The sequence below is a fragment of the Mesoplodon mirus genome (genome assembly GCF_964341445.2).
Source record: "Mesoplodon mirus genome assembly, chromosome: 20".
In the NCBI taxonomy this organism is placed as follows: Eukaryota; Metazoa; Chordata; class Mammalia; order Artiodactyla; family Ziphiidae; genus Mesoplodon; species Mesoplodon mirus.
Genome location: NC_138996.1, coordinates 11337345 through 11351416, shown reverse-complemented (window position 1 = coordinate 11351416; position 14072 = coordinate 11337345). Strand labels below are relative to the sequence as shown.

General features: G+C 47.1%; 1 protein-coding gene across 9 annotated transcripts in view; it reads left to right on the top strand.

Moving 5' to 3' along the window:
• Positions 1-14072, top strand: part of TACC1 (transforming acidic coiled-coil containing protein 1) — a 96509-nt gene that overhangs the window by 57961 nt on the left and 24476 nt on the right. For 4 of the 9 annotated variants that reach the window (XM_082608508.1, XM_082608511.1, XM_082608506.1 and 1 more), the window contains 3 exons: positions 8037-9129; positions 11587-11622; positions 12847-12907. In XM_082608508.1, the coding sequence (XP_082464634.1) occupies positions 8037-9129; positions 11587-11622; positions 12847-12907 (1190 nt within the window). The remainder of the gene's footprint in view (positions 1-8036; positions 9130-11586; positions 11623-12846; positions 12908-14072) is intronic. The other 5 variants (XM_082608509.1, XM_082608510.1, XM_082608507.1 and 2 more) reach the window with 2 other exon arrangements.

Here is a 14072-nt window from a genome sequence, read left to right as displayed (position 1 = left end):
AATGAATCTCCATATGCATATTACCCAGTTATAGCAATCAACATTTTGGCATGTTTGCTTCTTTTTTTTGAAGTATTTATGAGACGTGTTCCCTAAATATTTAAGTGTGCATCTCTAAAGCATAAGGACATTTTTCCTGTTAACCATAAGACCATAATCATAACTAATAAAATTAACCTAATTAATGTTATCTAACCCAGGCCGTGTTTAGTCAGGCTTCCCCAGTTCTCCTCAGAATGTCTTTAACATTGGATCCAAGCAAAATCACATATTGCATTTGGTAGAATTATGTCTTTTTGGTCTGTTTTAATGTATTAATCGATTCCCTCCATCCCCACACCATTTTTTTTTCCTACTGCATTTTGTTTGACAAGAGGGCCATTTTCTGTATGCTTGTCCCGTCTTTTGGATTTATCTATTCCCTCATTTCCTGCAAACCGGACATTAGGTCTAAAAACCTGATGCAGGTTATGTATTTATTCTTTTTTTTAAAAAGTTTGAAGAGAATGAAGAGGGCCCATCCTTCCACTGTACGTGTGCCCACCACCCTGCTTTCCCCTCTTCTTGTTAGAAAATTCTAACGGTACAGAAAGCTTCTTTCCACTTTCCCCCAAGGCAGTCGGTCAGCGGTAATTTCCCCTTCCATCGTAAGGTTTGTGTCTTTATACGTCTAAACTGAAGAAGGTCTCATACCTTGCGCACGCTTCTCCCCCCTGCTCTTTCCACCTGACGTGTCTTGGAAACCCTCCCATTTCAACACATACAAGTCTGCGTGTTGTTTGACACCCAGATATCAATAGTATTCCCGTGTCAATGTCGCACATTAAATGATCTGTCAGTCCCCTGTGGTGCTCTATAACAGCCCCCAAAGTGTGTGGGAACATCCTCACCCTCGTACATATGTGTGCTTGGCCCTCTTTGTGAGCATAATTAAAATAAACGCCTAGCCGAGGAGATCATGAGATAAGCACTTCCTGAAGGATCCCCCATACGCTTTCCCACACGTGTGAGAGGGCCGACTGGGCCCCTTGCCTGGCCGCTGTTAACTGAGCATCATCAGTATTTTAATTTTTGCAAATCTGATGGGTTAAAAACGGTATCTGGTTTGTTAATTGTGTGAAAGTGAGTCTGTTTCAAATGTGTTTTGGCCATCTTCTTTTTTTTTCTTTCTTTTTTTTTTTTTTTTGCGGTACGCGGGCCTCTCAGTGCCGTGGCCTCTCCCGTTGCGGAGCACAGGCTCCGGACGCGCAGGCTCAGCGGCCATGGCTCACGGGCCCAGCCGCCCCGCAGCATGTGGGATCCTCCCAGACCGGGGCACGAACCCGTGTCCTCTGCATCAGCAGGCGGACTCTCAACCACTGCGCCACCAGGGAAGCCCCATTTTCTTTTTTAAATTAATTTATTTATTTTTGGCTGCGTTGGGTGTTTGTTGCTGTGCGCGGGCTTTCTCTAGTTGCCATGAGCAGGGACTATTCATTGCGGTGGCTTCTCTTGTTGCGGAGCACGGGCTCTAGGTGCGTGGGCTTCAGTAGTTGTGGCATGTGGGCTCAGTAGTTGTGGCTCACGGGCTCTAGAGCACAGGCTCAGTAGTTGTGGCACAGGGGCTTAGTTGCACTGCAGCATGTGGGATCTTCCCAGACAAGGGCTCGAACCCGTGTCCCCTGCGTTGGCAGGTGGATTCTTAACTACTGCGCCAGCAGGGAAGCCCCTTGGCCATTTTTTTTCATTGCTTGCTTTTTATGAATGAACCGTAGAATTCATTCCTGACTTCAGTTGTTCAGTGGCAGGCACCAGGGACGGTGTCGTTTTAAGTGGGAAACGGGGAGGAGGTTTGTGGTCTGGTGGAGGCTCCACCACCTCTGACTCGTGAAGCCCCTGAGACGTGAGGTCCTCTGTGTACGTTTTCCTTAATTCTCCTTTGATTACATGGGTTTTGTTACACGCTCCCTCCGAGGGAAGGTCGTTCCAGCATCTGGCCGTTACCAGAGGCCAGGGGCCCCTTTAAGCAGAGCTCCATGTGGAGCGGAGCGTGGAGAAAGGTCTGCGGGCTCAGGCCAGGTGTTGGCTGCCTCTTCACCTTACACTGCCCTCTGCCCAGCAGAGCCCAAGCCACCCTCCAGAGAAGGAAAGCATCCCCCCACAGGTCTGATTTCCCACGGGGTGGTCTGTCCAAGCGTCCCTCCCTTCCACACCAGTGCCCCGCCGGTGCCACGCCACCAGCTTTCACTGGACGTTTGGGGCCCCTTAGGGCCCAGCCATCCACCACCCTTCAGTCCCATCTCAGTGTCAACGGGTACGGAGCCCGTGACTGAATCCTGTTTAAACAGACGATTTAAATTTGTGTTTTGTTGCGTGTTCCCTCTCAGACGTTTAGTCCACACTTAAAATTGCTTAAAACAGCACTTGCTGCATTCCCTTGGAATGTTCTCGGAGGTGGCGAGCTTTGTTTTTTGATGTTAGGATTTTTTTCCCCCAGTAGCATAAGAGTTTTTAAACTGCGGTGTGGTGATTGAGGGGGGATTGAAGTTGTAACTGTCAAGTAATGAGAGGAGCCCTTTGAGGCCCCTAAACGTGGTCCCAAAATACAGTCTTCCGCCTGGTGGTTTCTTTTCCTCTCTTTTTTTTTTAAATAGTTATTTTTTTTAGTTTTATTTTTTAAATTTATTTAGTTTTGGTTGCGTTGCGGTGGCTTCTCTTGTTGTGGAGCACGGGCTCCAGGCGTGCAGGCTTCAGTAGCTGTGGCATGCGGGCTCTTGAGTGCCGGCTCAGTAGTTGTGGCACGTGGGCCCTGTTGCTCTGTGGCATGTGGGATCTTCCCGGACCAGGGCTCGAACCCGTGTCTCCTGCATTGGCAGGCGGACTCTCAACCACTGAGCCACCAGGGAAGTCCCTGCCTGGTGGTTTCTAAGGCCAGGCTTTGGAGAAGGCCATGGATTTTCTCCCCTGGAGAAGGCTCTAATGTAATTTTTCATTGAGTTTCTGGGGCTTCATGGACCCTCTGAAATTTTACCTCAGAACCCTTCTTCCTGAATTATTGCAAAGACATTCATTTTCGTGTATTGGTTCAGAGAATTTTGTTTTAGCCTCAGAGTCAGGCCTTGCATCTTAGACTTGGATGTGAGATATACTGTTCAGATTTTGAGGTTAGAAGGAGGCCGGGGTGTGTGTGAGAGAGAGAGAGATACAGGAGGCCTGTTCAAATTTTGGCGGCTTTGTCACTTCACATGTCCAGTGTTTATTTGTGTGGGGTTTTTTTGTTTTTTGTTGTTTGGGGGTTTTTTGTTGTTGTTTGGCTGCACCGCAAGGCATGCAGGATCTTAGTTCCCTGACCAGGGATGGAACCCGCACCCCCTGCAGTGGAAGCATGGAGTCTTGACCACTGGACCACCACGGAAGTCCCACATGTCCAGTATTTTAAAACCCATAAAAGAGGCCTCTTGTAGCTAGCTGAAGGAGAGGAAGTGATGGGCAAGGCTAAAAGGAGCTTGCAGACAACATTTCGCCAAAAAGTTAAAATCTGAGGGGGGGAAATGTCAAGCATATTTGAGAAAAATGCCAAATCTGCAGTGTTAATGTACCATGTTTTCCAAGTGGTTGCTGTTTTATCTCCTCTTAAATGAGGTTATCCACGTGGAAACAGCCAGCTGAGCAGGTTCTCAGTATATGTGAGCTGAATACATTTCTGAGTTTCAGAAATATTTTGTGTTCATGGCATTTCCCTCCTGCTAAGGTTTTCAAGGTTTTTCATACACTTGCATTTTAACCCAGTATATTTTCAGCATACCAGAGTACAAAGCAGAAGGTCAAGCTGTTACCTCAGTCTTTAGAATTTTGGCATTCTGTGCCTTTTCTTTTACACATATTATAAAGAAGGAGGGGAAAAATCTCTTTTTACAGGAGAATAGTCTAAAAAAAGCATATTAGGTATCTGTGTTAGAGCACCCATGCATGCGTCACACAACGTTTTAGATCTAGCAGAGGCTGCTCGTTGAAAGGCAGAGTTTCATTAACAGCAACAGACGTGGCAGAAGTGGAAATGCTGGTCTATTTTTGGATTTCCTCTCTGTTTGCTTTGAATTCATCTGCTAATCACCTCTCTGTGTTCACCAAGCCGCCAGGCAGTGCTGTGCTGGTCAGAATCATCCAAACTCAGTAGACTCAATCCAGGGAGAGCTTATCAGTGCCCTGGAGGAAGGTTTTGATGGAATGCAGGATTTGTGTAAAAGGGGAAGGATGGCTTAGAGGGAGGTTAGTTACATAACAGCGCTCTCAGACGAGGACCGAGGTCAGAGCTCCTAACCAGAGCTGGCAGACACTTTGGGAAATTTACTTCTTACTGAAAGTTACCTGTGGTGCCATGCTTGCCTTCAGCTTCTGTTGTAGGGCAGCCCTGGGTATGTGGGGTCTCCTGGTATTGGCACACTTGCTGATGGAGAGTGTAAATGCAAATAAAATCTTACTCAGAGGTACCTTTTCCAGTTAGGTGAGGAGTTTGGTTTTTTCCTTGTTTTACATTTTCACAAACTCCCCAGACTGGTTTATTTTTATTTTGGTTTTTTTTTTGGCCACGCCACGCGGCTTGCGGGATCTTAGTTCCCTGACCAGGGATCGAACCCAGGCCACAGCAGTGAAAGTGCCAAGCCCTAACCACTGGACCGCCAGGGAATTCCCCCCAAACTGGTTTAAGTCAATGAGAAGTCCTCCCCCCACTCCTGCCCGTCAGTGCTTTCTCCTGGTGACTGAAGATGCTAGACCAGGGTAGGGCCTGCAGGGAGTGGGCATAGGACTGGGCAGGTTTACTGACCCGGTAGCTGGCCAGAGCTGGCCAAGAAATGCCTGGGCGGGGGTCTTCTGCTCAGGCTGGGGGCCGAATTCAGGTGAAGGGGTGCTCGTTCTCCTTCCCCCTGCCACTTGCTGGGTGGCACGCTTTAGGGTACAGCAGAGCTGCAGGTGTCCCCAGGTTGCCCGGCGGGCTCCTTTTCCATCCCTCGCTCCTCTGCGGCCGGTGGAGATGGGGAAGGGGAGGGTCTAGAGGAATGGGTGGAGGTGGAGGAAGGTGCCCTTTTCTCATGGAGGCGATGAGGGCAGAAATTGAAAGCTAGGAGAGAGTAAGCGAAGGGCGACTCCATAGGTCTCCCCTCGGTCTCTGGGAGGTGTGGGATTGTTGGTGAAGGAATCAGGAAACGGAGACAAAAGTCCCAAGAGGCAACAGGCCGCTGGCTGGACACACTGTCCTCGCCTCACCCTTTCCCCTTAACTTATCACAAGCCTCTGGGAAGAACACAGGGGACTCGGGTATCAGTGCCCAGGGCTCCCACGTGGGAGACGGGCAGTAAATGTTTAGAAGTCAATGGCAGGGAGAGGTTGGGAGAGCAATTATGTAACCAAAGACAGTTTTTCTTTGATTGCCATCAGCTTCCAATGTCCTACGGTAGAACCTGTGTGTGCCCAGTGCCCAGGTTAAATCATTGTCCCTATTTGCCCAGGTTTGTCCCCACCATGACCTTCTTTTTCTTTTGTTTTGCTGCTTTAGTATTTTTAAAACAAGTTCCAGGTATCATGTCACAGATATTTCAGTGTGCATCTCTAAAATGTTGGGGCGCTTTCCTATATAACTATGATGTTGTGATTAATAGTACACTTTTAGTTTACAAAGATGGTTAAACTTCAACTTTCATTTTAAATGAATCCTTTTTAGGTAACTTCTTTTTAGAAAAAAAGATAATCAACCTCTATTTAAAATTTTAGAATAAAATATGCTAAGGCTCAAAGACGCCATGTAGGAGGGAGATACCTTACAGTTAAGTAGTATCCAGTGTGACTTCGAAGGTAGTCAGTCTCATGTACATCGTGGCTTCAGTTAGGTCAAGTACTAGTTGCAGCCCAGCTCTGTCTGCGCGACTTACTTCCTACTCAGCATCTCTGCTTCAGGGTCCCAGACAGCTCTCGGCGTCCAGGGCCAACCTCCCCGCCCCAGCCCGGCAGCCCCAAGCTCTTCGGCTGGTACCCCTGAATCTCGTTGAACAGTAATACCATCCTCTCATTCCACGAGCTGAAAACGTACGAGTCACCTTTGATGCCTCCTTCTCCTTCAGTCCTACATCCAGCCTATCACCAAGCCTTATCGCGTTTCACCTCATTTTCTCAGTTACTGTGCACTTCTCTTCCTGTCCATTAGCACCGCCCTAGTCGAAGCCCCAGAAGAACATGCTAGCGGTTCTGTTTATTCCATTTTGACCTCCTTCCACATTTCAACTGGAGAGAGCTGTTGAGAACGTAAATCTGGTTTCGATCCACCCCTGCTTCAGCGCCCTCTGTGGCTCACGTAAAACAAGCGGTAACGGTCTATACTTTGGTATAATCAAGATTGGATTGTATTCAACCGACTGATGCTAGGGTGTGAGCAGGTGTGCCCAGACCCAGCCTGGCTTCTAACTGAGCCTGTTGCATGTAGATTTTTGCAGCCCTGGGGTCTTGATGCTGTACTTTCACTGTTGCTTGTCTACCCTCCCGCCCACCATCAGCACAGAGAAACCGTCAATAACACCTGCATCGCAGCTCAAATATGTGGAGAGAGAATAGAGAGTCTGTACACACACAAGTGAATTTGTCAGTACACTTTAAAACGTTCTTGTTAAAATTCTGTGTGAAATGCAGTTGTTTTACATTTTTTTATTTTGAAAGGTTTCAAGAGTATACGATACAGAAAATAGTACAATGGAAACTCCTATATTCCCATCCCTGGATTCAACAGTTATCAAGATTTTGCCACATTTGCTTTCTCTTTTTAAAAAATATCCTTTTGAAGTATGTTAAATCCCAGGTATCATGCATTGAGAGCTTTTTTAAAAAATTACAGTATTAATAATAGTTAAATATATCTTTAAGAACAAGACATATTGGACATTGGTTAGAATATCTGAAGCATCTGTGCAGAATAGTTTGTAAACCACTGCCCAATTCCAGCCATAAAGGAATCGTGTAAAAAGATATGTGAGTGCTTTAAAAAAACTCTCCCAGTGATGCTCAGTTCTTTGATCCTGGATTAGGATTGGGATTACCGTCAGAAAGTAGGATTAGTTGGTCATCTCTGAGTTTCCCTTAAATCATGAGATACTATGATAATAACCAGTTTACTCAGTTATTGCTGCTACTCTATTATCACTTCAGATATGTAAGTCGGGAAAGCACTATCTTAGTTTGTGCTTTAAAGAAATACCTTCATTTATACCTTCCTGATTGCAGTGTTTCTCCTTATAAAACCCCAATTAAAAAGGATCTTTCATTTTCACAAATGATTTGAGAAGATTCCTGGCCAGCTTAGAGACGAAGCTTCTAAAGAAGTAACTTTATTGTTTTATGATTTGTGTTTTAGTAAAATAAAGGCTGTTTGTTCATAAAGCCACTTTGCTATCTCTGCTTTTTCTAATTAGTTTTTTTATTTGGCTTTTTCCATTTTTAAGTGTACAGAGAAGTTATTCTGAGCAGGCCATGATGACTTTTTCATTTCATTTTAAAACAGTCCAGTTATTTAAACTCTATTCTGGGGAAGAGGGAATACTTAACATCCAGAGATTAAAACCCGCTTACTGCATAAAATCCGGACCCTGAAACTCTCAGGCAGTGCCTGGGAACCGTGTCCGTGCCAAGTGAGATCCCTGTACCTGAGTTGTCTGCATCCAAAGTTTCTTCCAGACCAGTTGTTTTAACCTGAGGAATTTTAACCTCATATTAATACGCTTCGCAGAGGGCCCATGATCTATTTAGCCATTTCCTAAATAGCTCTGTTTGGTATAATTATTATTTGTGTGACTTGGACAGCACACACACACCGTTTGGGCTGGGAAGACTCGCTTTAGAGTGCAGTACCAGCCGTCCGCCTTCAGGCCACGCTGCTGTCATTGCGGAACCTTAGGGATGCTTCGTAAAAGCAAAGAGGGCAGAGCTTGCCGTTTGTGTGGCTTCAGCTAGTGGAGAATATTCACCAATGCTGAAAAGGTAATTTGTTAACAGACGGCTTTTGTGTTTTGTTTTAGACTCACAAGAAGTGGACGAACAGCTGGTAGCAGAAGTGGTTGAAAAATGGTCGCCTGAGGCTGGTTCTAGACCCTCAGAAAACGAGGCAGCTCAGCACGCTACTGAGTCTAACTCAGTCAGGGGTTTCAGAGAAGAACCTGAACACGATGTGAGCAAAATCTCTGTCGTGAGGCCGTTTTCCGTAGAAACCAAGAATTCCACGGCGCCCCGGGGGCCGCCTGGCCCAGCAGCGGCTCATGGCTGCGCGGCCGCGGCCCTAGGCCAGGCCGGGCCCTGCCCCCGCGCGCCGGGCGCCGCCCAGGACCAGGCAATGACCGAGGGCTCCATGGGGGCCACGCTGGAGGCCTCGACGGAAGCCGACCCGGAGGCAGGGAGCCCGTGTCCGGAGCCCGGGGCCAGCAGAAGCAGGCTGCGGAAGCCCAGGCCCGTCCCCCCGAGGAAGAAGGCGGCAGGTGGCGGGGTCTCCGAAACCCACCCGGCCCCGGAGGGCGCGCGTCTTCCCCGGGCGGACCGCCAGTCCGGTCCCGACGGAGCGGCTGGGAACGCTGCCACCCCTGCCCTGCTAGGAGGTGACAGGAGCCAGAAGTGTCCCCCCGAGGGGAGGGAGACACCGTGTGCCCTCGGCGGTGACACCGGCGACTCAGGGGCTGAGCTGCCGGAGGCGGTGAGGAGCTCCCCTCTGAAACTGGAGTTTGACTTCACGGAAGACGTGGAGACTGTGGAGTCCAGGAAAGCCCTCCCGAGGAAATCCGGCCGGAAACCGGGCAGCAGGGTGATGCCCAAGGTTCAGAAAGACGGCGCCGGGGAGCCAGCAGGCGCCCCGGGGGCAGGGGCGTCCTCAGAGCCGGGTCCCCGCCCGTGTCCCGGGGAGAGCCCCGACTTCGGGCCCTTTGGGGGCCACTCCCCGCTGCAGCGCTCGCCCCTGCTCTCGGCTCAGGGCTCCTACCGCTTTGACCCAGATCACTTTGACGAATCCATGGATCCCTTTAAACCCGCTCTGACTTTAACGAGCAGTGACTTTGGTTCTCCCGCCGGTAGTCATATTAGTGAAATCTTAGAATCACCCAAGAAGGCAAAGTCGCGTTTGATAACGTGAGTGAGACGGGCGTGGGCCTTGTGTTCTGTGTCCTCTCTGTGAAGTTTGGCGGCCACTGCTTTTGGTTTGGGTGAAGGTGCCCCGGGGCAGACGCAAAGCTTGTATCCTCAGACTGCAGCCTTCACTGTTTTGCCTAACTCTGGTGTGGAATCAGAGATACCTGAGGTTTCCGTTTTAGATGTCTGCCTTGCTTCTGAATCCTCAGTTTATTCAGCTGAGTTCTTTTTCCCCCCACCTTGGGTACTTTTTTCCTATTAAAAAAAAAAAAAAGAATGTCATGGGCTAGGCAGGTAGAGCTTTGATGGTTTTCAGAAGTCCTATCTGAGCTGTCGGGAATCGTTTTATATACAGAATTCAGGTGTCAGTGCTAGCCACCTTCTTCAGCTTCTCTATGGATGAAACAAGAATCCCAGGGCTGCAGGTAAACTGTGTAGTATCAGTAACACGTGGGAAAGGGTCTTACAGAAGTCTTTTCACTTGAACAGAAAGCTGTGATTTTTGTTGGAAACAAACCTACCACTAAAAGTTAGAATTCTTATGTCTCCTGGTAAAGCTTCTGGCTCTTTCAGAAAGGAGGTGAGTTTCCAAAAAGAATCAAGACTATTTTAAACAATTGCCTAAATCTCACTAAATTAGGCTGTTAGTCTTCGTTGTGTAAGATCCCTCTCCCCACCAACCCCCCTTCTCCCGGGAAATCTGGAGCCACTTTTGCAAGGTCCTTGGAGTTCTCTCGGAGTGGTCACCCCCAGGCCATAATTCCACGTCACATTTCAGTTTAAACTTGATACAGGGTGACCTTATCACAAAACTTGAGTCGATGACAATCTATTGGTATCTTTATGACCCTGTGACATTTTACTAAGAATTAGATATAAAGAAGGGCCAATGGGGAATTCCCTGGCGGCCCAGTGGTTAGGACTTGGCGCTTTCACGCTTTCACTGCTGTGGCCCAGGTTTGATCCCTGGTCAGGGAACTAAGATCCCACAAGACGTGTGGTGTGGCCAAATTAAATAAATAAAGTATTAAAAAAAAAAACAGGGCCAGTGACATGGTGGGTGAAATATGAAAAGGGAGGGTGAGAAGAAGTACCACGTTTCTCATTGTCACCACAGCTGTATTGGCGAAATGCTTTTCAGCATTAATGTGACGTAAAGAAAAACACTAGATGGTGTGGTGATTGACACCAGAGAAAAAGGGTTAAAGAGCAGAAAGTATGAGGACCAAGAAGCTTGAGCACTGCAGGAACGGATTCTTCAGCAGCTCCAGAATATTCCCCAGGACATCTAAAGGGAATAAAATGTCATTAATAGTTCTTGATCTGTTCTTTGATTATAGACACACAGTTAAATGGTCGCTGAAAAATATTATTGATCAGGTGACCTCAAGGTGCTCTTCTGTGGTTCAGGTTAGTTACCTGTGTCTAGACAATGCCCGGGGGACACGATGGCCAGGTCTTTGCCTGGGTTCTTCCTAACCTGGGGTCCCCTAAATATGGGCAGCCCTGCCTATCAGGGTTGATAAGGGGTCATTGGGAGCCTCCCTTTCAGTTGCTTGTTGAAGGTGTGTAGCCAGTGCATTCATGTTACATGAGACTAAAGTGGGACCAAAGGGAGGGAAGTTTATCCTACATCTTGTTTTCAGTAGCAAGAAGCACCCTCTCCCAGCCCTACCACCCTCACCTGCTAGCATTTTCCTCCTGTTCTGTTTTTTTTTTTTTTTTTTTTTTTTGCGGTGCGCAGGCCTCTCACTGTTGTGGCCTCTCCTGTTGCGGAGCACAGGCTCCGGACGCGCAGGCTCAGCGGCCATGGCTCAGGGGCCCAGCCGCTCCGCGGCATGTGGGATCTTCCCCGACCGGGGCACGAACCCGTGTCCCCTGCATTGGCAGGCAGACTCTCAACCACTGCGCCACCAAAGAAGCCCTTGTGTGACTTCTTAAAAGATGACACAATTGGCATCTCAGATCCTTCTTCTGTAAAATAGAGACATCATCCTATGATTGGGATTTTTGTGGGTCAAATAGGATAAATTATGTAAAATCACTTGGAGTTTCTCAGTAATATACACCTACTGGAGATATAAGCAGATACATTTTCAATTATATTTTCATTCATGCATTGATAGCCTTTAATCTGGATGACTAGACATTTAAGAGTAAACATACTCGGCAGTAATGCTGTTTTTTTACATTTACAAATATTTGAAAGTTTACTTTTCGTCCATAAATCTGACCGTGTGACATTTCCGAGTGTTTCTACCACTCTCTTACTACTGAGAATCGTTCACTCACCAGTGGTAACATCCATGAGTATGACATTTTTAATTCATGTCTCACCTCATAGAACTTTGCAGCCTTTATGTCTGCCAGACTAGAGATAAATATTCCAGGCCTTACATGATTTTTTTTCTCCATCTGTCTGTCTCTTTCCCGTCTCTACTTTTGTTGGTGCATCAGGACTACTGAACAAGTGAAATTTCTCTGTTTTCTGTTGTAAGTACTCCTGTTTCTGGCTCTCTGTGGGGCCCGGACCATCTCTCCATAGCATGTTGGCTTCCCTTTCTGAGTTGGATCTTCTGATGATCTTTTGCATTTCATTTGCCACTTCCTGAGCCAGCTTATTAGCCTTGCCATCTGTACCCAAAGGCTTGGAGATGGGCCCTCCCACCTCAGGTGCGAGAGCTTGCGTCCCCGGCTTGACACACGCCTCGTGCGGCGCTGTGATGCTGTGTGCTGGCTTGGCCCTACTCTCATCCCCGCAGCAGCTTGAGGAACTGCTCTGCTGTTTCATGTCAGGAACAACTGACTTTTTTGAAAGGATAAGGCTGCCGCCTCGGAGCAGGGAATACATTTTACCGAGTCAGCTCCGCCTGAGTTTGGTGGCAGGGGTGACACTCCGGCGTTAGGGAAGACAAGCAGACACTACCGAGGTGGTGGTCCCTCTTCTGGTAGCCATGCGGGTCTTTCTTTTTGCCCCGCAAAAGGAGAAGAACTTGCAGTTTTGGTTGGGGGTGGGGTGTGGTCAGAGCGGCGGTGCTGGAAATTCTAAGTTCATTACAACAGAACAGAATCTGGATAGTCTTCAGATCACAAATCGCGTGCTAGTTTAAACAAAGCGGGCGGTGTGAGCTTCCCCAGTTCCGGCCGTGACGTTCGTTTTCCATCTCACTACCTAAGAGGAATGGTAACAGTTTGCTCAGACATTTTTATTTTCGTCCTTTCTGTTGCCCACAGTCCTCCTCTGTGAGCACACGGGTCTGGAGCTGTCTTCCCAGACTTCTGTGGCTTTTAGCGCAATAAAGAATTTTTAAAGAATGTGGTCCGGCGTGGTAATTTTTCTGGTGACTATCAAAGCCAAGTGAGCGCGGATCAGATGACCCGACCGTCTCCAGGTACTGGGGCTGCTCTCGGAAAAGCTGTTGGTGGCTGCTGGCGTGCAGTTACAAGCCGTAGGGGCCCTAGTGCTGGTGTTTAGCTTCCCGCAGAAGCAAGTGAGGAGGTCACTGAGTTACAGTTCTTTGCTTGCCCTGCCTCTCGGGAGAGGATTCAGAGGCGGGAAGGTGTTTGTTCCCGTCTCTGACGCGTGGAAGTGTGACTCGCGTGGGGCTGTGCGCTTTGGCTTGTGTCTGCACACACCGCTGTCTGCACCATCTCACAGCTTGGAGGTTGTCAGTGTGATTCCAAACCGGCCCGGTGTTCTGTGTGTTTTTTTCCCAGGAGTGGCTGTAAGGTGAAGAAATACGAAGCCCAGTCTCTTGCTTTGGATGGGTGTTCTCAGGTAAGTCTGTGTTCCCCATCAGGGTGGCGATTAATGAAGATTTTCCAGTGGGGATCTGAGTACTCAGCTTTAAGGAAACCAATTCCCAAATCCTTGACTTCCTAAGCTGATCTGAGAAAGGGCTCTGAAGATAAGGGAACCATTACTTCACAGCTACCCTTTTCCCACTTTTTTCTGATAAAGTTCACTCTCACCCGTTCTCAAACTTACTAGGGTTCATCACCACTCGGTGTGAAACCTCTGGGCACCAAAGGGGGGATTTGAAATACTGGTGTAAGTTATAAGAAAGTGATTGACTCCAGTGACTGGATAATATATTTTTAAAGTCAGATGGTTTTCCAGTTACTGCTTTTAACAAGTTAGGAGAACCTGAATTTTCAGCTGATTATTAAAAATAACTTTTGACGCAGTGATATATGTCAATTATATCTCAATTAAAAAGATAATTATTTGGACTTCCCTGGTGGTCCAGTGGTTAGGACTCCACGCTTCCACTGCAGGGGGCTCGGGCTCGATCCCTGGTCGAGGAATTAAGATCCCCCAGGCAGCACGACATGGCCCAAAAGGAAAAAAAAAAAAAGTAATTATTGATGATAGAATTTTTTGGAACATAATTTGGAAAGGAGTTCAAAGAAAGACATTTCTTTTACAAACTTCCTTCTGTTTCACCTATTTATTTGTATTAGTAAGGCTTCTGGCTTCTTGATTACAATTATAAAAATGGAAAACAGGAATCAAATTGATGCTGACCTTTGTTTCATTCTAGCAATAAATATTTGTCCATGACTATATAATTAATTGGGAAACACACACACACACACACACACACACACACACACAAGCAAACAAAAGAAAACCCGGACCCATCTGATTGCAATGAAGTCCTTTTTTTTTCCTTTTTAAAACTTTATTCCAGCGTACCCATGATTACAGAAATACAGTCATTGCATTTTAAGTTTAACTTATCTTACACAATTTGGACCAAAAACTTGGTACGTGGTTTAAGATTAAAAAAAAATTTGTAATTTGATTTATTCTTCATCTATTAAAAATGTATGAAGTATCCACCTTCAAATGCTGCTAAAGCAGGCAGCAAGAACTATGAAAAATTTACCTTTGATTTGCTTCAGAAAAATAACACATACTGCATTGTAAAAGTTTTTTT